The 24,718-nt window shown below is 47.6% G+C and overlaps 1 protein-coding gene and 1 pseudogene across 1 annotated transcript in view; both read left to right on the top strand.

The window, feature by feature from the left end:
- The first annotated feature begins 4,322 nt into the window (after positions 1-4,322).
- Positions 4,323-24,718, top strand: part of LOC139260187 (protrudin-like) — a 187,511-nt gene continuing 167,115 nt past the window's right edge. The window contains exons 1-3 of the mRNA XM_070876452.1: positions 4,323-4,390; positions 6,369-6,555; positions 23,093-23,188. Of these exons, the coding sequence (XP_070732553.1) occupies positions 4,342-4,390; positions 6,369-6,555; positions 23,093-23,188 (332 nt within the window). The 5' untranslated portion in view covers positions 4,323-4,341. The remainder of the gene's footprint in view (positions 4,391-6,368; positions 6,556-23,092; positions 23,189-24,718) is intronic.
- On the top strand, positions 8,070-8,304 carry LOC139260491 (U2 spliceosomal RNA; annotated as a pseudogene).

The following is a 24,718-nucleotide window of genomic DNA, read 5'->3' on the forward strand; positions in this document are numbered from 1 at the left end:
TGCTTTGGAGGCAGTTCAGAGAAGGTTCACGAGGTTGATTCCTGAGATGAGGGGGTTGTCTTATGAAGAAAGATTGAGCAGGTTGGGCCTGTACTCAGTTTAGAAGAATGAGATAGATATGTGAAGAGAAAAAGATTAGTGAAGACAAATGTCGGTCCCTTGCAGTCAGAATCAGGTGAATTTATAATGGGGAACAAAGAAATGGCAGACCAGTTGAACAAATACTTTGGTTCTGTCTTCACTAAGGAAGACACAAATAACCTTCCGGAAGTACTAGGGGACCGAGGGTCTAGTGAGAAGGAGGAACTGAAGGATATCCTTATTAGGCGGGAAATTGATGGGATTGAAGGCCGATAAATCAACGGGGCTGATAGTCTGCATCCCAGAGTACATAAGGAAGTGGCCCTAGAAATAGTGGATGCATTGGTGGTGATTTTCCAACAGTCTATCGACTCTGGATCAGTTCCTATGGACTGGAGGGTAGCTAATGTAACACCACTTTTTAAAAATGGAGGGAGAGAGAAAACGGGTAATTATAGACCGGTTAGCCTGACATCAGTAGTGAGGAAAATGTTGGGATCAATTATTAACGATGAAATAACACTGCTTTCCAAATACGCTGACAGGATCAGTCCAAGTCAACATGGATTTATGAAAGGGAAATCATGCTTTACAAATCTTCTGGAATTTTTTGAGGATGTAACTAGTAGAGTGGACAAGGAAGAACCAGTGGATGTGGTGTATTTGGACTTTCAATAGGCTTTTGACAAGGTCCCACACCAGAGATTGGTGTGCAAATTTAAAGGACATGGTATTGGGGGTAGTGTACTGACGTAGATAGAGAACTGGTTGGCAGACAGGAAGCAGAGAGTGGGGATAAACGGGTCCTTTTCAGAATGGCAGGCAGTGACTAGTGGGGTGCCGCAGGGCTCAGTGCTGGGACCCCAGCTATTTACAATATACATTAATGATTTGGATGAAGGAATTAAGTGTAATATCTCCAAGTTTGCAGATGACACTAAACTGGGTGGCGGTGTGAGCTGTGAGGAGGACGCTAAGAGGCTGCAGGGTGACTTGGACAGGTTAGGTGAGTGGCAGATGCAGTATAATGTGGATAAATGTGAGGTTATCCACTTTGGGGCAAAAACACGAGGGCAGAATATTATCTGAATGGCGGCAGATTAGGAAAAGGGGAGGTGCAACGAGACCTGGGTGTCATGGTACATCAGTCATTGCAGGTACAGCAGACGGTGAAGAAGGCAAATGGTATGTTGGCCTTCATAGCTAGGGGTTTTGAGTATAGGAGCAGGAAGGTCTTACTGCAGTTGTACAGGGCCTTGGTGAGTCCTCACTTGGAATATTGTGTTCAGTTTTGGTCTCCTAATCTGAGGAAGGACGTTCTTGCTATTGAGGGAGGTTCACCAGACTGATTCCCGGGATGGCTGGACTGACATATGAGGAGAGACTGGATCGACTGGGCCTTTATTCACTGGAGTTTAGAAGAATGAGAGGGGATCTCATAGAAACATATAAAATTCTGACGGGACTGGACAGGTTAGATGCAGGAAGAATGTTCCTGATGTTGGGGAAGTCCAGAACCAGGGGACACAGTGTAAGGATAAGGGGTAAGCCATTTAGGACTGGGATGAAGAGAAACTTCTTCACTGAGAGTTGTTAACCTGTGGAATTCCCTATCGCAGAGAGTTGTTGATGCCAGTTCCTTGGATATATTCAAGAGGGAGTTGGATATAGCCCTTACGGCTAAGAGGATCAAGGGGTATAGAGAGAAAGCAGGAAAGGGGTACTGAGGTGAATGATCAGCCATGATCTTATCGAATGGTGGTGCAGGCTCGAAGGGCTGAATGGCCTACTCCTGCACCTATTTTCTATGTTTCTATGAGAGGTGATCTTATTGCAATGTATAAGATTCTGAGGGGGGGCTTGACAGGGTCGATGCAGAGAGGATGTTTCCCCACGAGAGGGAATCTCGAACTAGGGGGCATAGTTTCAGAATAAGGTGTCGCCCAATTAAAACGGAGATGAGGAGGAATTTCTTCTCTGAGGGTCGTGAATCTGTGAAATTCTCTGCCCCAGAGAGCTGTGGAGGCTGGGTCATTGAATATGACCCTGAAATTCTGATGTCCCGGGTCCGCATGAAGTTTCAGAAAAGGCATTGGAAAATCCGGTTTCCAGCGCATAATGCGCATGTGCTGAAAACCGGCTTTTCCGATCTGTCAAGCTAGAGCTTAACAGATCGTAGCCAGATCGGGAGCGAGGACATTTGTACGGGCAAATTTGCGATATTTACACATACAAATGTCCTCAAAAATCTTGCGCCTGAAAAAGCAGGTGCATTTTCCCGATTTTTTTAAAAAGACATTAATAACTTTAATTTAAATTAATCTTAAATATGTAGTGTATATTTTCTATTTTTTTATTAGTGTTTGGGGGGGGTTTCTCATTCATAGTAATAGGAGTTTTGGACTTACGAAATTCCTATTACTATGAATGAGAATATACTATACCTGATTGGCTGCCCAGAGTCATGTGACTCCGGCTCGAGGCCTGCGCACATCCCTACGAGCACGCGCTGTGATGCGCAGCAAGAGGAGGCCTGTGCATCGGAAAGTCAAGTGGGCGCAGCACCTTCAGGTAGGTGCGCATTTTTTCTCTCAAATCTAGTCAAATGCCCGTGCGAAGGAGAAAGCAGAATTTCTGAGCCATTTTTTAAGGTGGAGATGGACAGATTTTTGAACGATAAGGGAGTCAAGGATTTGGAGAGCAGGCAGGGAAGCGGAGTTGAGGCCAAGATCAGATCAGCCATGATCTTATTGAATGGCGGAGCGGGCTTGAGGGGTCATATGGCCTACTCCTCCTATTTCTTATGTTCTTATGTAGCAGAATTGGAGTTTCAGCCAGGTTGTTTTGAAGAAGGAAAGGTTACCTGAGTCGAGAAGACACGAGACAGATGATCATGTGGGTATAAAAACCCTCCTCAGAGCTCCAAACATCAGCTGCCTTGTATTTTCTCGACAGATGCTTTCTGACCTGCTGAGTGTCTCCAGCGTTCCCTGTTTCTGTTTCACATTTGCACCATCTACAGTATTTTTGCTTTTTGTTCCGTTGTTAAGACGCCCGAAATAGCCACCATCTGACCTCTCGACCGATGCCGTCTTGGAGGGGACTTGCCGAGGAGACTTACCAGAATGGTACTGGGAACAAAGGACTTCAGTTAATGAAGTACGGCCAATGAAGTACTTTTTGAAGTGTAGTCACTGTTGTAATGTAAACGCAGCAGCCCGTTTGCGCACAGTAAGCTCCCGCAAACAGCAATGTGATAATGACCAGATAATCTGTTTTAGTGATGTTGATTGAGGGATAAATATTGGCCGAGGTCAATGGCCCCTGCTCTTTGAAATCGTGCCATGGGATCTTTTACGTCCACCTGAGAGAGGAGAGAGGAGAGAGGAGAGAGGAGAGAGGAGAGAGGAGAGAGGAGAGAGGAGAGAGGAGAGAGGAGAGAGGAGAGAGGAGAGAGGAGAGAGGAGAGAGGAGAGAGGAGAGAGAGAGAGGAGAGCCTCGGTTTAATATCTGATCCGACAGTGCAGCACTCCCTCAGTAATGGCACTGGGAGTCTAAGCCTAGATTTTGACCTCGAGTCTCTGCGAATGGGGCTTGAACCCACAACCTTGTGACTCAGGTGTCAGTGCTACCCGCTGAGTTATGTGGAGAGACTGGAGAAGTTGGGATTGTTCTGCTTAGAACAGAGAAGGCTAAGTGGAGATTTAATGGAGGTGTTCAAAATCATGAACAGTTTTGATCGAGTAGATAGGGAGAAACCTTTTCCATTGGCAGGAGGGATGGTAACCAGAGGACACAGATTTAACATAATTGGCACAAGAACCAGAAGGAAAAGGAGATTTTTTTTCTTAACGCAGCGAGTTGTTGTGATCTGGAATGCGCTGCCTGAAAGGGTGGTGGAAGCAGATTCAATAGTAACTTTAAAAAGGGATTTGTATATATAGTTGAAAAGGAGAAATTTGCAGGGTTGTGGGAAGGAGCAGGGGGGAGTGGGACTAACTGGACAGATGTTTCAAAGAGCCACACACGCAGGATGGACCAAATGGCCGCCTTGTATGCTGTATAATTCTATGATTTGATCAGCTTTGCTTCAATGCAGCCACTGATCTCTGGCAGGAAGCTGAGGTCTAAATGCACCGTGAAATCGACAAATTATTAATGGGCCTTGACAATTCAGGCAGAGGGTTTAGAGAAGCTGGATGTTGCCAGATTTATTCATCAAACTTACTATTTTGCAGGTGGAAAGCGCCCAAATGCTCCATGTTGTGTTGCGTCACGCTCAACGTGCTATTCCTGGCGCTGACCGAAGGTAAGAATTGAAGTGTTGATATTAGAGCAGTCTCCAGAATGGGGGAGTGGGTGAACACAACTTTTTTACCTGAGCCTGCCCCGACCAATTGGACACGTGTCTCCTGTGCTGGCTGCAAGGTTCCAATGTGAATTAAGTTCAGGTACACTCAGTCCAGCTCTCAGTGGGCATGTAAGTTCCTCGATTTTAGTGCCAAATTGGTAATCTCGCAACCATAGAACCTTGCAGCACAGAAGGAGGCCATTCGGCCCGTCCTTGTTCTAGATAAGGCCCCAGTCCAATGTTTCCTCTTAGCTGCATGCGTGTGCGCGTGGCCACGCAGCAGCCTGGGAGCTACTGCACAGGCCACTCACAAGTTGTCCCCTCCATGATACTGCGTGTGCGCGGCCGAGCATCAAGGCAAAGATACCGCGCGTTGAAATGAACAGGCCGGGCGCAACAAAGAAAACCTTGAGGGAGTATTGTCCATGGCAGTTGCAAGTGAATTGAAAATGTCACACTGGTTCGGTGGTGGATGCCACTGGGCCTCTACATCCACACTGGTATCCTGGTTTCTTCTGACTGGTGAGCATCATGACTGTGACCTTCCACTCGGAACTCCAGTGGGCCGCTGACCCTCCCAATGCCTGCCCCCAATCAAGCCTAGGACCACCTACCATTAAGGGCGCTACTCAGTGTCGAGCTTGCGGCAACTAGGCCTATGCAGCGGAGCCTGGTCTCCAGTCGTCTTGGACCCCCGTGCCACTGGACCAAGACCTTGCTCGGCTAAGCCTGTGTGGTAGCTGGTGTGCAACGGCCACCCACATTAAAAGAACTCACGCACAGGCATCTTCCACTCTGGATGCTACTCCGATGCGAGGGTACATCGCAATCTCCTGCTGTAAGTCTGGCGGAAGGTTGGTGGAAAATCCTAGAGCAGCCTCCTAACTGGCCGCTTCCGCCCCACCTTTTCAGTGTTTCCGGCTGGAGAACGGCTGCGGGAATTGTACCCTGTTAGCGGGTCCATGTGCCTGTAACAACAACAACTTGTATTTATATACTGCCTTTAACGTAGTGAAACGTCCCAAAGCGCTTCACAGAAATATTATGCGATGAAAAATTTCACACCGATCAACACAAGTAGAAATTAGGGCAGATGACCAATAGCTTGGTCAAAGCGGTAGGTTTTAAGAAGTGCCTTGAAGGAGGAGAGAGTGGTAGAGAGACAGAGAGGTTTAGGCAAAGAGTTCCAGAGCTTGGGGCCTAGGCAACAGAAGGCACGGCCACCGATGGTGCAGCGAGGGTGGGGCGGTTGTGGGGCTGGAGGAGATTGCAGAGCTAAGGAGGGGCGAGGCCATAGAGGGATTTAAAAATAAAGATGAGAATTTTGAAATCAAGGCGTTGCTTAACTGGAGGACAATGTAGGTCATCGAGCACGGGGTGATGGGTGAGCGGGACTTGCTGCGAGTTAGGACACGGGCAGTCGAGTTTTGGATCATCTCTAGTTTACGTAGGGTAGAATGTGGGAGGCTAGCCAGGAGTGCGTTGGAATAGTCAAGTCTAGAGGTAACAAAAGCATGGATGAGGGTTTCAGCAGCGGATGAGCTGAGGCAAGGGCGGAGATGGGCGATGTTACAGAGGTGGAAATAGGCGGTCTTAGTGATGACGTGGATATGTGGTCATTTCAGGGTCAAATATGATACCAAAGTTGCAAACAGTGTGGTTCAGCCTCGGACAGAAGTTGGAGAGAGGAATGGGGTCAGTGGCTAGGGAACGGAGTTTGTGGAGGGGACCAAAAACAATGGCTTCGGTCTTCCCAATATTATCGAACCCATGCTGATGGTGCTTGATGCCGAATCTGGCCGCATGAAATGGGGCAAGTAATTCCACTCCCCGCCCGTAAACATCCCTCCGTTGGAGCGCCAAGTTTCACAAAAACATTGTTTTTTGTTTCCGATTGTACTAATGGTCATTCAGCTTCTTGTCTTCTCTTCGGCAGCTGGCTGGTTCATCTTGCTTGCGGTATTTATCTCTACCCCGGCCGTGCTCGGGTACCTGCAAGATTGCTGCCAAGAGCAGCTCACCGAGCAGGCCCTCACAAGACGGAAAAGTCACAGTGTCCGAAGAGAGGATCTTCAGAAGGTTAAAATCACCAGACAAGAAGCTCTGGTAGAAATCAAAACTTTGTAAGTTGATAACTGCAGCACCTTGCTCAACCTCGGGATGTTCCAAAGCGCTTTCATAGAATCATAGAAAATTACAACACTGAAGGAGGCCATTTGGCCCATCATGTTTGTGCCAGTCGAAAAAGAGCTATCCAGCCTAATCCTACTTTCCAGCTCTTGGTCCGTAACGCTGCAGGTTACGGCACTTCAAGTGCACATCCAAGTACTTTTTAAATGTGGTGAGGGTTTCTGCCTCTACCACCCTTTTCAGGCAGTGAGTTCCAGACCCCCACCACATTGTTTCCTCATCTCCCCTCTAATCCTTCTACCAACTACTTTAGATCTATTTCCCCTGGTTATTGACTCCTCTGCTAAGGAAATAGGTCCTTCCTATCCACTATATCCAGGCCCCATATAATTTTATACACCTCAATTACATCTCCTCTCAGCCTCCTCTGTTCCAAGGAAAACAAACCAGCCTATCCAATCTTTCCTTTATAGCCAATGAAGTACTTTTGGAGTGTAGTCACTGTTGTAATGTGGGAAACGTGGCAGCCAACTTGTGCACAGCAAGCTCCCACAAACAGCAATGTGATAATGACCAGATAATCTGTTTTTGTTATGTTGATTGAGGGATAAATATTGGCCAAGACACCGGGGATAACTTGCTCTTCTTCGAAATAATGCCGTGGGATCTTTTACGTACACCTGAGAGGGCAGACGGGGCCTCGGTTTATCGTCTCATCCGAAAGACAGCACCTCCGACAGGGCAGTGCTGCCTCAGCACTGCACTGGGAGTATCAGCCTAGATTTATGTGCTCAAGTTCCTGGAGTGGGACTCGAACCCACAACCATCTGACTCCGAGGCGATTGTGCTACCAACTCCTGAAGGGGCTGGAGAGACTTCATGGTACTCGGCCAAGCAGCTACGGAGACCAAAAAGCTTGGACACTTCTGCTTTGACAGTTTCTGTGCCACAGGAGAAGCGGTGTTTAAACATTCACCCTTTTAATGCAAAATGTACTCTTTAAAAATTCAAATTAGAATTCTGCACTAAACTTTTGAATTGTCCAGTAATTTGAATTAAGCAATGCAAGTCACACAGGTTAAGTAGGAATGTAGAGCTAAAATCAATTAAGCGCTCAGATAATTAAAATTAAGAGACCAGGTCGTATCGGCACCTGCTTCTTGCACTGTGGAGTTCCGGCTGTGCTCAGTGATTCCTTTCTGACAGTATGGATTTGGGGTTGGAAAGAGAGATGTGAAGTGGGTCGGGTTGCGTCCTGATTTCAGCTAGATGAGGAAATGGGCTGGATATACTTCCGAACTCCTCCCAACCATTTCCCCTCAACATGATGTCATTGCTATCAAATTCTCAAAAGCTGTTGGGGGAGGGGATTGGCGGGAGCTCACCCCTGTTTACTCATCCTGCCTTTTGTTTTCAAACCACTTGAAGAAACCAACAGAAGCGCTTGCTTTGTGTGCCTGCTTCATTCTGCTCAGCACCACCTTCTCAAGGGCGATTAGGGATGGGCAATAATTCTCGGCCTTTTGGCTAAGATCAAGTGTAGTACCGTTTCTGACCAGCCACCATGACCCCAGGGTGGTTCCTCCCTGGTCAGGAAGGTATATGCTTGCATTTTTGGAAACAGGAGGTGGGTGGGGAGGTTTGACCCATCCACCTCCACGGAGGTGTGTGGGGGACCTGACCCATCCACCTCCATGGCACGAACCTGGTATTGCAGTACTTCCAGGAACGGTGCAGTGGCTCTAGGCCTTTTGGCTAAGAGCATTGGCGCAGAGTGATCCTTGGCATGTGCAAGGTGACCTCTGGCGTTTGTGATTTGACAAAGAATTGGAACGATTGGCTACGAATTAAAAAAAAAAAATTAAAAAAAAATTCTGCTCCTGTTCCACCTTCCCCTCCACTCTATTGAGTTAGGTTCTTGTCTTTCTCTCTTGCTACCGCATGGAAGCTGCCTGGAAATCCCGGCCTCCCCGGGTCCATACGGAGTGTGTACGGACCTGGGAAGGCATCGCAAAAGCCGGTTTTCAGCGAACAATGCGCATGTGCTGGAGCTTGACAGATCCAACGTATCTCGGGAGCAAGGACATTTGCTAGGGAAAGATTGTGGTATTTACCCATATCTTGCCCAGAAAATGTCCTCAAAACTCTTGTGCCTGATAAAAGCAGGCGCATAGCCTACTTTGACAGGCATAAGAGTTTTAAAACACACACAAATATAATTAAATTAAATTAAAAAAACACTATTTTTAAAAACCCTGCCCACTGTTAAATTTATTTTAAACTATAATTTAAAAACTTTTTAAAAAAACTCACAAATTAACTTTAATTTCAATTAATTTTAATTATGTGAGGTGTGCTTTTTATTTTTTATTGTGTTTAGTGTGTGTGTTTTTTTTTCTCAATAATAGCAATGAGAACTTGTAGATACCGAGTTCCTATTGCTATTAATGAGAAAACTGTGGAATACTGTACTTGATTGGCTGAGCGTTCACACGTGACTGCACCTTCTGCGTGGGAACCTGGAGGACGGGAGCCTGCTTCGCAGGTTGGGAAAAGGCGGCCTCCCCACCGGAATCCCACGTTCCTCCGGGCCCACCAGGTAAATTCATAGAAATGTTTCAGGTTGGAGGCAGTTGGCCGCGGGAAGCCTCCGACTGCAATTTCTGGGCCTATGTCTTGTCAGCATTAAAACGGAAGCAATTTCTCTAAACTCTTGCAATAAATCGCCTTAGGACGTTTGAGGTGCTGTATAAATACAAGTTGTTGCCAACATGTCAATATTTCAAAGTAGTTCATTATATTAAAATTGTGACCCCCTTTCCAAAGCCTCAATAATTCCCAGTTCAAAACATCTTCGATATCAAGATAGGCTAAAAGAGATGGGACTCTGCACTATAGAGAAGTGTAGACAGGTGGGCTGGAATCTATCGTGATACACAAGGTATCAATAACAACTTGTATTTAAATAGCGCCTTTAACATAGTGAAATGCCCCAAGACGCTTCACAGCAGTGTTATGGGATTTAAAAAATTGACACCGAGCCGCATAAGGAGAAATTAGCACAGGTGACCAAGAGGTAGGTTTTAAGGAGCATCTTGAAATAGGAAAGAGAGGTAAAGAGGTTTAGGGAGGGAGTTGCAGAGCTTAGGGCCTAGGCAATAGAAGGCACGGCCACCAATGGTTGAGCGATTTATAATCAAGGTTGTGAGGCTGGAGGAGATTATAGAGATAATCTCCATTATCGAGGCCATGGAGGGATTTGAAAACAAGGATGAGAATTTTGAAATTGAAATTGAGGCGTTGCTTCACCGGAAGCCAATGTAGGTCGGCGAGCACAGGGGGTGATGGGTGAGCGGGACTTGGTGCGAGTTAGGACACAGGGCAGCCAAGTTTTGGTTCACATCTAGTTTACGTAGGGTAGAATGTGGGAGGCCAGCCAGGAGTGCGTAGGAATACTCAAGTCTAGAGGTAACAAAGGCATGGATGAGGGTTTTGGCAGTGATGAGCTGAGGCAAGGGCGAAGACGGGCGATGTCACGGAGTTGGAAATAGGCGGTCTTAGTTATGCTGTGGATATGTATCACAATTGTGTGGGACAGGCTGGATGGACCAGAGGATCTTTTCCTGTCCGTCATTGTTCGTATATTTAAAGTGCTTTGAGATATCGCCTCCGGACTTGACTATTTCAATGCTCTCCTGGTTGGCCTCCCAGTCTCCACCCCCCATAAACTTCAACTCATCCAGAACTCTGCTCTCTATACTCTATCCCTCACAAGTCCCACTCACCCATTACCCATGTCCTCAATGACCACCCACCGGCTTCTGGTCCTCCAACATCTCAAATCTAAAATGTTTATCCTCCTGATTAAATCCCTCATGACTTTTCTCCCATTTCTGTAAGCTCCTACAGCCACCCTCCAACTCTGTTACTCTTACAGCAGCCTCTTGTCCATTCTCCTCTCCCATCATTGGCAGCCATGCCTTCAGCTTCTTCTCTAAACTCCTCTCTTTAAGACCCTCCATAAAACCCAGCTTTTGTGCGTCAATGGCATTTATTGCCCACCCATAGTTGCCCATGAGAAGGTTGTGGTGGATCACCTTCTTGAACTGCTGCAGTCTATATTGTGAAGGTCCTCACACAGTGCTGTTGAATCGGAAGATCCAGAAATTTGCCTTCATTCTCTTGTACATCCTCCTCTCACCATTGGCGGTCGTGCGCGCTCTCTCTCGCGCTCTCTCTCGCGCTCTCTCTCGCGCTCTCTCTCGCGCTCTCTCTCGCGCTCTCTCTCGCGCTCTCTCTCGCGCTCTCTCTCGCGCTCTCTCTCGCGCTCTCTCTCGCGCTCTCTCTCGCGCTCTCTCTCGCGCTCTCTCTCGCGCTCTCTCTCGCGCTCTCTCTCGCGCTCTCTCTCGCGCTCTCTCTCGCGCTCTCTCTCGCGCTCTCTCTCGCGCTCTCTCTCGCGCTCTCTCTCGCGCTCTCTCTCGCGCTCTCTCTCGCGCTCTCTCTCGCGCTCTCTCTCGCGCTCTCTCTCGCGCTCTCTCTCGCGCTCTCTCTCGCTCTCTCTCTCGCTCTCTCTCTCGCTCTCTCTCTCGCTCTCTCTCTCGCTCTCTCTCTCGCTCTCTCTCTCGCTCTCTCTCTCGCTCTCTCTCTCGCTCTCTCTCTCGCTCTCTCTCTCGCTCTCTCGCTCGCTCTCTCGCTCTCTCTCTCGCTCTCTCTCGCTCTCTCTCGCTCTCTCTCGCTCTCTCTCGCTCTCTCTCTCTCGCTCTCTCTCGCTCTCTCTCGCTCTCTCTCGCTCTCTCTCGCTCTCTCTCGCTCTCTCTCGCTCTCTCTCGCTCTCTCTCGCTCTCTCTCGCTCTCTCTCGCTCTCTCTCGCTCTCTCTCGCTCTCTCTCGCTCTCTCTCGCTCTCTCTCGCTCTCTCTCGCTCTCTCTCGCTCTCTCTCGCTCTCTCTCGCTCTCGCTCTCGCTCTCGCTCTCGCTCTCGCTCTCGCTCTCGCTCTCGCTCTCGCTCTCGCTCTCGCTCTCGCTCTCGCTCTCGCTCTCGCTCTCGCTCTCGCTCTCGCTCTCGCTCTCGCTCTCGCTCTCGCTCTCTCTCGCTCTCGCTCTCTCTCGCTCTCTCTCGCTCTCTCTCTCTCGCTCTCTCTCGCTCTCTCTCGCTCTCTCTCTCTCGCTCTCTCTCGCTCTCTCTCTCGCTCTCTCTCTCGCTCTCTCTCTCGCTCTCTCTCGCTCTCTCTCTCGCTCTCTCTCTCTCGCTCTCTCTCTCGCTCTCTCTCTCGCTCTCTCTCTCGCTCTCTCTCTCGCTCTCTCTCTCTCGCGCTCTCGCGCTCTCTCTCTCTTCGCTCTCTCTCTCTCTCTCTCGCGCTCTCTCTCTCTTCGCTTTGACAGAACATACGAATCCCCGGGGAAAGGGTCTCCGTGAGCGGAGTGTTTGGCTATTTGCCCAACTTCTGCCCAGCGAATGCCGTGAAATTCTAACATAGAAACATAGAAACATAGAAAATAGGTGCAGGAGTAGGCCATTCAGCCCTTCTAGCCTGCACCGCCATTCAATGAGTTCATGGCTGAACATGAAACTTCAGTAACCCCTTCCTGCTTTCTCGCCATAACCCTTGATCCCCCGAGTAGTAAGGGCTTCATCTAACTCCCTTTTGAATATATTTAGTGAATTGGCCTCAACTACTTTCTGTGGTAGAGAATTCCACAGGTTCACCACTCTCTGGGTGAAGAAGTTTCTCCTCATCTCGGTCCTAAATGGCTTACCCCTTATCCTCAGACTGTGACCTCTGGTTCTGGACTTCCCCAACATTGGGAACATTCTTCCTGCATCTAACCTGTCTAACCCCGTCAGAATTTTAAATGTTTCTATGAGGTCCCCTCTCATTCTTCTGAACTCCAGCGAATACAAGCCCAGTTGATCCAGTCTTTCTTGATAGGTCAGTCCTGCCATCCCAGGAATCAGTCTGGTGAATCTTCGCTGCACTCCCTCAATAGCAAGAATGTCCTTCCTCAAGTTAGGAGACCAAAACTGTACACAATACTCACCAAGGCCCTGTACAACTGTAGCAACACCTCCCTGCCCCTGTATTCAAATCCCCTCGCTATGAAGGCCAACATGCCATTTGCTTTCTTAACTGCCTGCTATACCTGCATGCTAACCTTCAATAACTGATGTACCATGACACCCAGGTCTCGTTGCACCTTCCCTTTTCCTAATCTGTCACCATTCAGATAATAGTCTGTCTCTCTGTTTTTACCACCAAAGTGGATAACCTCACATTTATCCACATTATACTTCATCTGCCATGCATTTGCCCACTCACCTAACCTATCCAAGTCACTCTGCAGCCTCATAGTATCCTCCTCGCAGCTCACACTGCCACCCAACTTAGTGTCATCCGCAAATTTGGAGATACTGCATTTAATCCCCTCGTCTAAATCATTAATGTACAATGTAAACAGCTGGGGCCCCAGCACAGAACCTTGCGGCACCCCACTAGTCACTGCCTGCCATTCTGAAAAGTACTTGTTTACTCCTACTCTTTGCTTCCTGTCTGACAACCAGTTCTCAATCCACGTCAGCACACTACCCCCAATCCCATGTGCTTTAACTTTGCACATTAATCTCTTGTGTGGGACCTTGTCGAAAGCCTTCTGAAAGTCCAAATATACCACATCAACTGGTTCTCCTTTGTCCACTTTACTGGAAACATCCTCAACAAATTCCAGAAGATTTGTCAAGCATGATTTCCCTTTCACAAATCCATGCTGACTTGGACCTATCATGTCACCATTTTCCAGATGCACTGCTATGACATCCTTAATAATTGATTCCATCATTTTACCCACTACTGAGGTCAGGCTGACCGGTCTATAATTCCCTGTTTTCTCTCTCCCTCCTTTTTTAAAAAGTGGGGTTACATTGGCTACCCTCCACTCCATAGGAACTGATCCAGAGTCAATGGAATGTTGGAAAATGACTGTCAATGCATCCGCTATTTCCAAGGCCACCTCCTTAAGTACTCTGGGATGCAGTCCATCAGGCCCTGGGGATTTATCGGCCTTCAATCCCATCAATTTCCCCAACACAATTTCCCGACTAACAAAGATTTCCCTCAGTTCCCCCTCCTTACTAGACCCTCTGACCCCTTTTATATCCGGAAGGTTGTTTGTATCCTCCTTAGTGAATACCGAACCAAAGTAGTTGTTCAATTGGTCTGCCATTTCTTTGTTCCCCGTTATGACTTCCCCTGATTCTGACTGCAGGGGACCTACGTTTGTCTTTACTAACCTTTTTCTCTTTCCATACCTATAGAAACTTTTGCAATCCGCCTTAATGTTCCCTGCAAGCTTCTTCTCGTACTCCATTTTCCCTGCCCTAATCAAACCCTTTGTCCTCCTCTGCTGAGTTCTAAATTTCTCCCAGTCCCCAGGTTCGCTGCTATTTCTGGCCAATTTGTATGCCACTTCCTTGGCTTTAATACTATCCCTGATTTCCCGAGATAGCCACGGTTGAGCCACCTTCCCTTTTTTATTTTTACGCCAGACAGGAATGTACAATTGTTGTAATTCATCCATGCGGTCTCTAAATGTCTGCCATTGCCCATCCACAGTCAATCCCCTAAGTATCATTTGCCAATCTATCCTAGCCAATTCACGCCTCATACCTTCAAAGTTACCCTTCTTTAAGTTCTGGACCATGGTCTCTGAATTTACTGTTTCATTCTCCATCCTAATGCAGAATTCCACCATATTATGGTCACTCTTCCCCAAGGGGCCTCGCACAATGAGATTGCTAATTAATCCTCTCTCATTACACAACACCCAGTCTAAGATGGCCTCCCCCCTAGTTGGTTGGGAAAAGCAGGCGTAAAGCTTGCTTTTACCAGTGTAAGAGTTGTAAAAGAACACAAAAAATATATTTTTCTGGTCATTTATACATTAAAAGCCTCGTGCAATAAGGTAAGGTTATTTTTCGTCCCGTTAAAACGTGCACATTTATTTTCAACATTTTTTTATTTTTGTTTTAAATATTTAATTAAATGCCATTTTAATAAATTTTAAATTTGTAATGTTTAAAAAAATGTTTTATTAGTAGTGTAGACGTATTATTTATCGGAGTTCCGTACATACGGAATCCCCATAAGCATGAATGGGGATTCCCTCCTTTGATTGGTTTGGCTGGCCCACATGATCCCAGGAGTGCTTGCGAACCGCCTGCACCCCTGAGATATGTGGGCCTCTACCCATGGGTAATCCGGACAGCTCCAAGAGCGCAAGTGTCTGAACCTCTAGGACCGTCAGGCCGCGGGAAGCCTCCGATCAGAAATTCAGCCCCGATATCTCGTGTGGCTTGGTGTGAAAATTTGTTTGATAATGCTCCTGTGAAGTGTCTTGGGACTTTTTACGACGTTGAAAGGGTTTCTGTAAATGCATGATGTTCTTGTAATGGTGGGGTGGGGGGAGGGGGGGGGATCCTAAAATAATTGGGCGGAGGACTGAGGAACTCCTTAGTTGTTGTCCCAGGGCTGAGATGATTGGCCTTCAATAACGGTAGGATACTGTTGGGGTAAAAAGAAGACTTCTCGTCCTCGAGGTGGACTCCCTGATTTAAGGAATCGACACCCGCCCGTCCGTACAGCAACCACGGAATCACTCGGGCTAAACCTTGGTTAACCGTTTTTTATTCAAGCATGCTCGGGAAGGTTCCAATGAACACTTCTCCGATCAGGGGTTTTACAATTACAATTATACAGTTTTCGAGGTGTGTGACCCTCCTACAAAATCACCAATTGGCTGACTGCTCAGAAAGGCTCTTCCCCCACCTGTCCATCTCCCATCACATGTCACCCTCTGGAATGTGTTATTCAATGGCGTCAACTTTGCCTCAGTTTCTCATGATGTGTTAATTAACTGTGTTTTCCAGGCTGGTGCCTCCTTATCCCTCTCCCAAGAACTCTAGTCAAAACTAGCAGTCAATACCATCCTGTTTCCATGCTGCTATAATCTATGATCCCAAACATTTGTGTCCTTGTTCTGTACTGAATATGTACGCTTCCAAGATCTTAGTGAATGGTGGTGCAGGCTCGAAGGGCCGAATGGCCTACTCCTGCACTTTTTCTATGTTTCTATATCTGTTCTAAGGTTAACCCAATGGATGGTTCATTAACCATCAGGCATTGTTGCTTCCCTCTTAACCCAATGTAAGCGAGTGTATTAGCATGCTTTACATACATAAGCGAGTTTTACATAATCGATCAATACAATCCCTACCGTAAGACAGAGGAACTCCTGATTCTTCAGAACCTCCTAATACTGATAAGCCCTTTTAATCTGGACCATTTTACGTGTCAGATCAATTCACTACCTTCAGTATCCCTCGGTCTGTCTCCACTCTCGTGACTTTTATTTATCCCCTTACAGATACTGAGACGTGTAGAGGAACAAAGGGACCTTGGAGTGCATGATCCCTGAAAGTAGCAGGCCAGGTCGATAAGGTGGTTAAGAAGGCATACGGAATGCTTGCCTTTATTAGCCGAGGCATAGAATACAAGAAGTGGCAGGGGGTGGGGGGGTTATGCTTGAACTTTATAAAACACTGGTTAGGCCACAGCTGGAGTACTGTGTGCAGTTCTGGTCACCGCATTACAGGAAGGACGTGATTGCACTGGAGAGGGTACAGAGGAGATTTACGAGGATGTTGCCGGGAGAGGAGAATCTAAGTTACGAGAACAGATTGGATAGGCTGGGTTTATTTTCATTGGAACAGAGGAGGCTGAGGGGAGACCTCATTGGCGTGTATAAAATTATGAGGGGCCTAGATATAGTGGATAGAAAGGACCTATTTCCCTTAGCAAGAGGGGTCAATAACCAGGGGGCATACATTTAAAGTAATTGGTAGAAGGTTTAGAGGGGATTTGAGGGGAAATTTCTTCATGCAGAGGATTGTGGGGGTCTGGAACTCACTGCCTGAAAGGATGGTAGAGGCAGAAACACTCACCGCATTTAAAAAGTACTTGGATGTGCACCTGAAGTGCCGTAACCTACAGGGTTACAGACTGAGAGCTGGAAAGTGGGATTAGGCTGGGTAGCCTCTTGGTCGGCGTGGACACGATGGGCAGAAATGGCCTCCTTCCGTGCTGTAAACTTCTATGATTCCATGATAACCTGGTGAAGCTACAACGCAGGATTACTTGCGTGCTAAACAGCAGAAGCAGAAGTCCGAGCTAGGCGATCCCACAACCAACTGATGGAGACAAAGCTCTGCGGCCCTGCCGCATCCAGTCACGGCTGATGGTGGACAATTAAGCAACCAACGGGAGGATTTTTTAATTTAACGTTCTACTATGTTAAAGGCACTATATAAATTCAAGTTATTGTTGTTGAGGAGGCTCCGTGAACATCTCCATCTTCAATGACGGTGGAGCCCGGCATGTGAGTGCCATGTGAAGTGCTTGCACTCACCTTCAGCCAGAAGTGCCGAGTGGATGATCCTTCTTGGCCTCCTCCTGAAATGTGCCATTTTTTTCAAAACCTGTCAGAAGCACCTTTTGCTCCTGAAAGCCAGCTTTTTCTAATTTTAATCGGAGTCAGCGTTCTTCAGTGTTTGTACATTTCTCCTGTGACATTTTGAGTGCGTTCCACCCCCCCTTTCCTATAACCTTACAGGATGTGTGTGTGTGAATTACTCATATTTCTAGTTTAATGCAATGTTTGTCTTGTCATGCTGATGTCCTGCACGAAGAAACGTGCCAAAGAAATTGTATTCTTGGTACCTGTTCACATTTTAATTTAATTTGTAGGCGGCGTGGGGGGAAAGAAAAAGTGCCAATAATTCTTGGGAGAGTGCTCCTGTCAGCTTTGTAAAAGGACAGCTCCAGCTTAGTCAAAATTTATTGCGCTTATTCAGAATGTTGTTTTTCTAAAAAATTCACACCCTGCAGAAAGGGAAAATGTTGGATATGTCAGTCATGCATCTGAAGGGGAAAGATCAGTTAACTTTTGGGTGGGACCCTTTCAGGAGAAGAATCCTGCTGCTAATCACTACCTCTCGCCTCTCGAGTTAGAAAGTTGTGGGTTTGAGCCCCGCAGCACGCAGGCTCTGGCTCCTGCGCTTCCGCAGAGGCTCGCTCCCGCAGGCTCGCTCCCGCGCAGGCTCACACTCGCAGGCTCGCGCACGCACGGGCTCGCTCCCGCGCAGGCTCACAGGCACGGGCTCGCTCCCGCGCAGGCTCACACTCGCAGGCTCACTCCCGCGCAGGCTCGCACGCACGGGCTCGCTCCCGCAGGCTCGGGCTCCCGCGCAGGCTCGCACGCATGGGCTCGCTCCCGCGCAGGCTCACACTCGCAGGCTCACTCCCGCGCAGGCTCGCACGCACGGGCTCGCTCCCGCAGGCTCGGGCTCCCGTGCAGGCTCACACTCGCAGGCTCACTCCCGCGCAGGCTCGCACGCACGGGCTCGCTCCCGCAGGCTCGGGCTCCTGCGCTCCCACCCATGTTCGCTCCCGCAGGCTCGGGTGCCCACGCTCTCGCAGGATCAGGCTCCCGCGGGCTCGGGCTCCCGCGCAGGCTATCGGGATCCATTCATCATGTACCAGATTGAATTATAGAATCATAGAAATTTACAGCATGGAAGGAGGCCACTTCAGCCCATCATGTCCACGCCGGCCGACAAAGAGCTATCCAGCCTAATCCCACTTTCCAGCTCTTGGTCCGTAGCCCTGCAGGTTACGGCACTTCAGGTGCACATCCTTGTACTTTTTAAATATGGTGAGAACTTCTGCCTCTACTGCCCTTTCAGGCAGTGAGTTAACTCAAGTTACTGGGTGGAAACTGTTACTGAAGAATTTGCTTATTAGATTTGCATGCACCTCACATCCAAATCTGTACCCAAATCTAATGAGGAAATAAGACTGTTTTGAAAACTGTTTGATCATCTTTAATTGCAGGAACCAGTTGCACAGCTCAAGTCAGTAGATTGCCTATTTTTGCCTGCAGTGTATTCATCGTATTTGCATTCTTGGTGCAGACTGTTCAATTAGGGCACTTTTCACTGGAGCCAGTCATTCCTTCGCCGTTTGCTAGGTCTTAATTATTAATAAAAACCCACAGAAGTCATTTGTGAGATCGACACATAAGGAATTAAGGAATAAAAACAGAACAAGCCGGAAACACTCAGCAGGTCAGGCAGCATGAGTTAACGTGTCAGGTCGATGACCTTGCATCTGTAACATTTTCCAGTTCTGACAAAACAGGAAAAGGGGGGAGGGGAGGAAAGAACAAAAGGGAAGGTCTGTGATTGGGTGGAAGGCAGGAGAGATTAAATGACAAAAGGGATGATGGTGCGAGGCACAAGGTGATGGTAATGTGACAAGTAAAGAAACAAAAGCTGGGTCTAGACGAAGTGTAAATGGGAACAGAGGAGTCCAGGAGATGCTTCTTTACCCAGAGTGTGGTTAGAATCTGGAACTCACGACCAAAAGGAGTAGTTGAGATGAATAGCATAGATGCCTTGGTTCAGTTGGTAACACTCTCGCCTCTGAATCAGAAGGTTGTGGGTACAAGTCCAGAGACTTGAGCATATAATCTAAGCTGACACTCAATGCAACACTCCCCCAGCACTGCACTGGTCAGAGGGTGCCGCCTTTCAGATGAGGCATGAAACCGAGGCACCATCTGCCCTCTCATAGAAACATAGAAAATAGGTGCAGGAGTAGGCCATTCGGCCCTTCGAGCCTGCACCACCATTCAATATGATCATGGCTGATCATGCAACTTCAGTACCCCATTCCTGCTTTCTCTCCATACCCCTTGATATCTTTAGCCGTAAGGGTCACATCTAACTCCCTTTTGAATATATCTAACGAACTGGCCTCAACAACTTTTTGTGGTAGAGAATTCCACAAGTTCACAACTCTCTGAGTGAAGAAGTTTCTCCTCATCTCGGTCTTAAATGGCTTACCCCTTATCCTTAGACTGTGACCCCTGGTTCTGGACTTCCCCAACATCGGGAACATTCTTTTTGCATCTAACCTGTCCAATCCCGTCAGAATTTTATGTTTCTATGAGATCCCCTCTCATTCTTCTAAATTCCAGTGAATATAAGCCTAGTCGATCCAGTCTTTCTTCATATGTCAGTCCTGCCATCTGGGGAATCAGTCTGGTGAACCTTCGCTGCACTCCCTCAATAGCAACAATGTCCTTCCTCAGATTAAGAGACCAAAACTGTACACAATATTCAAGGTGTGGCCTCACCAAGGCCCTGTACAACTGCAGTAACACCTCCCTGCTCCTATACTCAAATCCCCTAGCTATGAAGGCCAACATGCCATTTGCTGCCTTCACCGCCTGCTGTACCTGCATGCCTACTTTCAATGACTGATGTACCATGACATCCAGGTCTCGTTTCACCTCCCCTTTTCCTAATCTGTCACCATTCAGATAATCTGCCTTCCTGTTTTTGCCACCAAAGTGGAGAACCTCACATTTATCCACATTATACTGCATCTGCCATGCATTTGCCCACTCACCTTACCTGTTCAAGACACTCGGCAGCCTCTTAGCATCCTCCTCACAGCTCACTGCCACCCAGCTTAGTGTCATCTGTAAACGTGGAGATATTATATTCAATTCCTTTGTCTTAATCATTAATGTATATTGTAAATAGCTGGGGTCCCAGCACTGAACCTTGCGGTACCCCACTAGTCACTGCCTGCTGTTCTGGAAAGGGCCCGTTTACCATTCTGAAAAGGACTCATTTATTCCTACTCTTTGCTTCCTGTCTGCCAACCAGTTTTCCATCCACGTCAATACATTACCCCCAATACCATGTGCTTTAATTTTGCACACTAATCTCTTGTGTGGGACCTTGCCAAAAGCCTCTTTGAATGTCCAAATACACCATATCCACTGGTTCTCCCTTGTCCACTTTACTAGTTACATCTGCAAAAATATTCTAAAAGATTTGTCAAGCATGATTTCCCTTTCATAAATCCATACTGACTTGGACCGATCCTGTCACTGCTTTCCAAGTGCACTTGGAATTGATTCCAACATTTTCCCCACTACCAATGTCAGGCTAACCGGTTTTCTCTCCCTCCTTTTTTAAAAAGTGGGGTTACATTAGCTACCCTCCAATCCATAGGGACTTATCCAGAGTCTATAGAATGTTGGAAAATGACCACCAATGCATCCACTATTTCTAGGGCCACTTCCTTAAGTACTGTGGGATGTAGATTATCAGGCCCTGGGGATTTATCGGCGTTCATCCCATCAATTTTCCTAACACAATTTCCCGCCTAATAAGGATTTCCTTCAGTTCCTCCTCCTCGCTAGACTCTCGGTCCCCTAGTACTTCCGGAAGGTTATTTGTGTCTTCCTTCGTGAAGACAGAATCAAAGTATTTGTTCAATTGGTCTGCCATTTCTTCGTTCCCCATTATAAATTCACCTGATTCTGACTGCAAGGGACCTACATTTGTCTTCACTAATCTTTTTCTCTTCGACTATCTATAAAAGCTTTTGCAGTCAGTTTTTATGTTCCCTGCAAGCTTACTCTCATACTCTATTTTCCCCCTCCTAATTAAACCCTCTGCTGAATTCTAAATTTCTCCCAATCCTCAGGTTGGCTGCTTTTTCTGGCCAATTTATATGGAGCTTCCTTGGATTTAACACTATCCCTAATTTCCCTTGTTAGCCACAGTTGAGCCACCTTCCCCATTTTATTTTTATGCCAGACAGGGATGTACAATTGTTGAAGTTCATCCATGTGATATTTAAATGTCTGCCATTGCGTATCCACCGTCAACCCTTTAAGTATCATTCGCCAGTCTACCCTAGCCAATTCACATCTCATACCGTTGAAGTTACCCTTCTTTAAGTTCAGGACTCTAGTTTCTGAATTAACTGTGTCACTCTCCATCTTAATGAAGAATTCTATGGTCACTCTTCCCCAAGGGATCTCGCACAACAAGATTGCTAATGAATCCTCTCTCGTTACACAACACCCAATCTAGGATGGCCAGCTCTCTAGTTGGTTCCTCGACATATTGGTCTAGAAAACCATCCCTTATACACTCCAGGAAATCCTCCTCCACTGTATTGCTACCAGTTTGGTTGGCCCAATCTATATGCAGATTAAAGTCACCCATGATAACTGCTGTACCTTTGATGCACGTGTCCCTCATTTCCTGTTTGATGCCATCCTCAACCTCACTACTACTGTTTGGTGGTCTGTACACAACTCCCACTTGCGTTTTCTGCCCTTTGGTGTTCTGCAGCTCTACCCATATAGATTCAACATCATCCAAGCTAATGTCCTTCCTTACTATTGCGTTAATCTCCTCTTTAACCAGCAAGGCTACCCAACCTCCTTTTCCTTTCTGTCTATCCTTCCTGAATATTGAATACCCCTGGATGTTGAGTTCGGTTTATGAATGCGAAGGATGTGAAGTAATTTGGGCAATAAAAGATGAAGCTATTGGAAATACTTTCTTTGATGCAGAAGTGGCTGAATTTTTGATTCCTCGACTCAAGGCTGATAAGCCTGAGGCCACTCTCCCTTGTCACTCTGGAGCCATGTCTCCGCAATCCCAATTACATCATATCCGTTAACAGGTGGACGTAAACGATCCCATGGCACTATTTCGAAGAAGAGCAGGGGAGTTATCCCCTATGTCAGGGGACAATATTTATCCCTCAATTTACATCACTAAAAAACAGATTATCTGGTCACTATCACATTGCTGTTTGTGGGAGCTTGCTGTGCTTAAATTGGCTGCCAAGTTTCCCACATTACAACAGTGACTACACTCCAAAAAGTACTTCATTGGCTGTAAAGCGCTTTGAGACGTCTTGAGGTTGTAAAAGGCGCTATATAAATGCATGTCTGTTTTGGGGGAAGCTAAATAGGTACATGAGGGAGGAAGGGAGCATTTGGAACGTTCCTCCCGAACCGCTCACTCCCTCCTGCTCCCCTCTCCCATGGCGCCGTCGTGAGAGGCGATAATTGGATTATCATCATCATATTATCATCATAGGCAGTCCCTTGAAACGAGGATGACTTGCTTCCACGCCAAAAAAGGATGAGTTCACAGGTGTTTCAATGAAGGACCTGATATTCCAGATCCTGAACTACATGTTGAAGGGTGGAAGATGCCTGTGTGAGGATCTTTTTTTAACATGGGGTGACCGTTGCACACCAGCCACCACACGGGCTTGACAGAGCTAGGTCTTGGTCCAGTCGCAAGGATTATCCAAAGCGACTGGAGACCTGCTCTGCTGCACAGACCTAGTGCGCACACATATATCACAGTGTGGGCTGGCCCGTGCTGCCCCTGGCCCCGAACTCGCACCTCTTCTGGGCCCCGATCACGTCCCTCTACAGTCTCTCGCTGCTCCTTCGCCCCGACCTCGCCGCTCCTGCTGTGTCTGCCCTCGCTCCAATCACCGATCTGGACCTTGATGACGTCAATTGGATTAAGATGCTTGCCGATTGGCATTTTGATGCTAATGCGTGTGTTTTATTTCCTCTCGCCACAGCTTAATTCACCTGGATGAGATGCTGACTAAAACCTGCAACAGTTGCGAGGCTGCGTATCGAGTCCTGTACTGGGAAGACCACTCGCTGTCTGTGCTGTAAGTGAATGGGTTGGTTAGCTTGGAAGGGGTGGTGGTGGTGGGAAGGTGAATTAGCTGTGAAATTCCTAGCCTTGACGAGGACAGTGATTAAACCAGAAATGACCATGTCGAAGGGACTTCTTGTGTTGCTTCCCTGTGCATTCTGTTTTTTTTAATTCATTCCGGGCTGTGGGCGTCGCTGGCAAGGCTGACATTTATTGCCCATCCCTAATTGCCCCTTGAGAAGCCGCCTTGAACCGCTGCAGTCCGTGTGGTGAAGGTGCTCCCACAGTGCTGTTAGGGAGGGATTTTGACCCAGCGATGATGCAGGAACAGCCGATATGTTTCCAAGTGAGGATGTTATGTGACTTGGAGGGGTATGTGGAGGTGGTGGTGTTCCCATGCGCCTGCTGCCCTTGTCCTTCTAGGTGGTCGAGGTCGCGTGTTTGGGAGGTGCTGCCGAAGAAGCCTTGGCGAGTTGCTGCAGTGCATCTTGTAGATGGTACACACTGCAGCCACGGTGCGCCGGTGGTGGAGGGAGTGAATGTTTAAGGTGGTGGATGGGGGGCCAATCAAACGGGCTGCTTTGTCCTGGATGGTGTCGAACTTCTTGAGTGTTGCTGGAGCTGCACTCATCCAGACAAGTGGAAAGTATTCCATCACACTCCTGACTTGTGCCTTGTAGATGGTGGGAAGGCTTTGGGGGGTCAGGAGGTGAGACATTTGCCTGCATTTCTATTGTGCCTTCCACTGGCTCAGGATGTCCCAAAGCACTTCACAGCCAATGAAGTACTTTTGAAGTACAGTCACTGTTGTAATGTAGGAAACGCGACAGCCATTTCGCGCACAGCAAGCTCCCACAAACATCAATGTGATGATGGTTGAGGGATAAATATTGGCCAGGACTCTAGGGAGCAGTCCCCTGCTCCTCTTCGATATAGTGCCGTGGGATCTTTTACTTCCGCCTGTGAGAGCAAATTGGGCCTCGGTTTAACGACTCATCCAAAAGACGGCACCTCCGACAGTGCAGCGCTCCCTCAGCACTGCAGTAGAGTGTCAGCCTAGATTATGCTCTCGAGTCTCTGGAGTGGGACTTGTACCCACAACCTTCTGACTCCACGCCATGAAAATGTTCGTCTTTAACTGTACCAACAGCTTGAAATGTACGCCAGTTAATGGGGACACAAGTTTAAACTTTACACGAGGTTCTAAGGAAGGATATACTTGCCGTAGAGGTAGTGCAACGAAGGTTCTCCAGACTGATTCCTGGGATGAGAGAGTTGCCCTACGAAGAGAGATTGAGTAGATTGGGCTGTGCTCCCTGGAGTTTAGAAGAATGATGAAGAGTGGCGAGTTGGGAGTGCTATGCGGCGGCAACCGGTGTCAGTCACTGCTTTCAGGAGCAGAGTGGGGGAGGCTATTGGGAGAAAATGGACAAGGACCATCGGTGGGCATCACTCCAGCACGTGCTGTAGATGTTAACGTAGCCGCCGTTTGGTGGTGTATTGCCCCAATGACTCTTTGTAATTCTTCGGTCTGGAGTCGAGG

The sequence above is a fragment of the Pristiophorus japonicus genome, chromosome 3 (genome assembly GCF_044704955.1).
Source record: "Pristiophorus japonicus isolate sPriJap1 chromosome 3, sPriJap1.hap1, whole genome shotgun sequence".
In the NCBI taxonomy this organism is placed as follows: Eukaryota; Metazoa; Chordata; class Chondrichthyes; family Pristiophoridae; genus Pristiophorus; species Pristiophorus japonicus.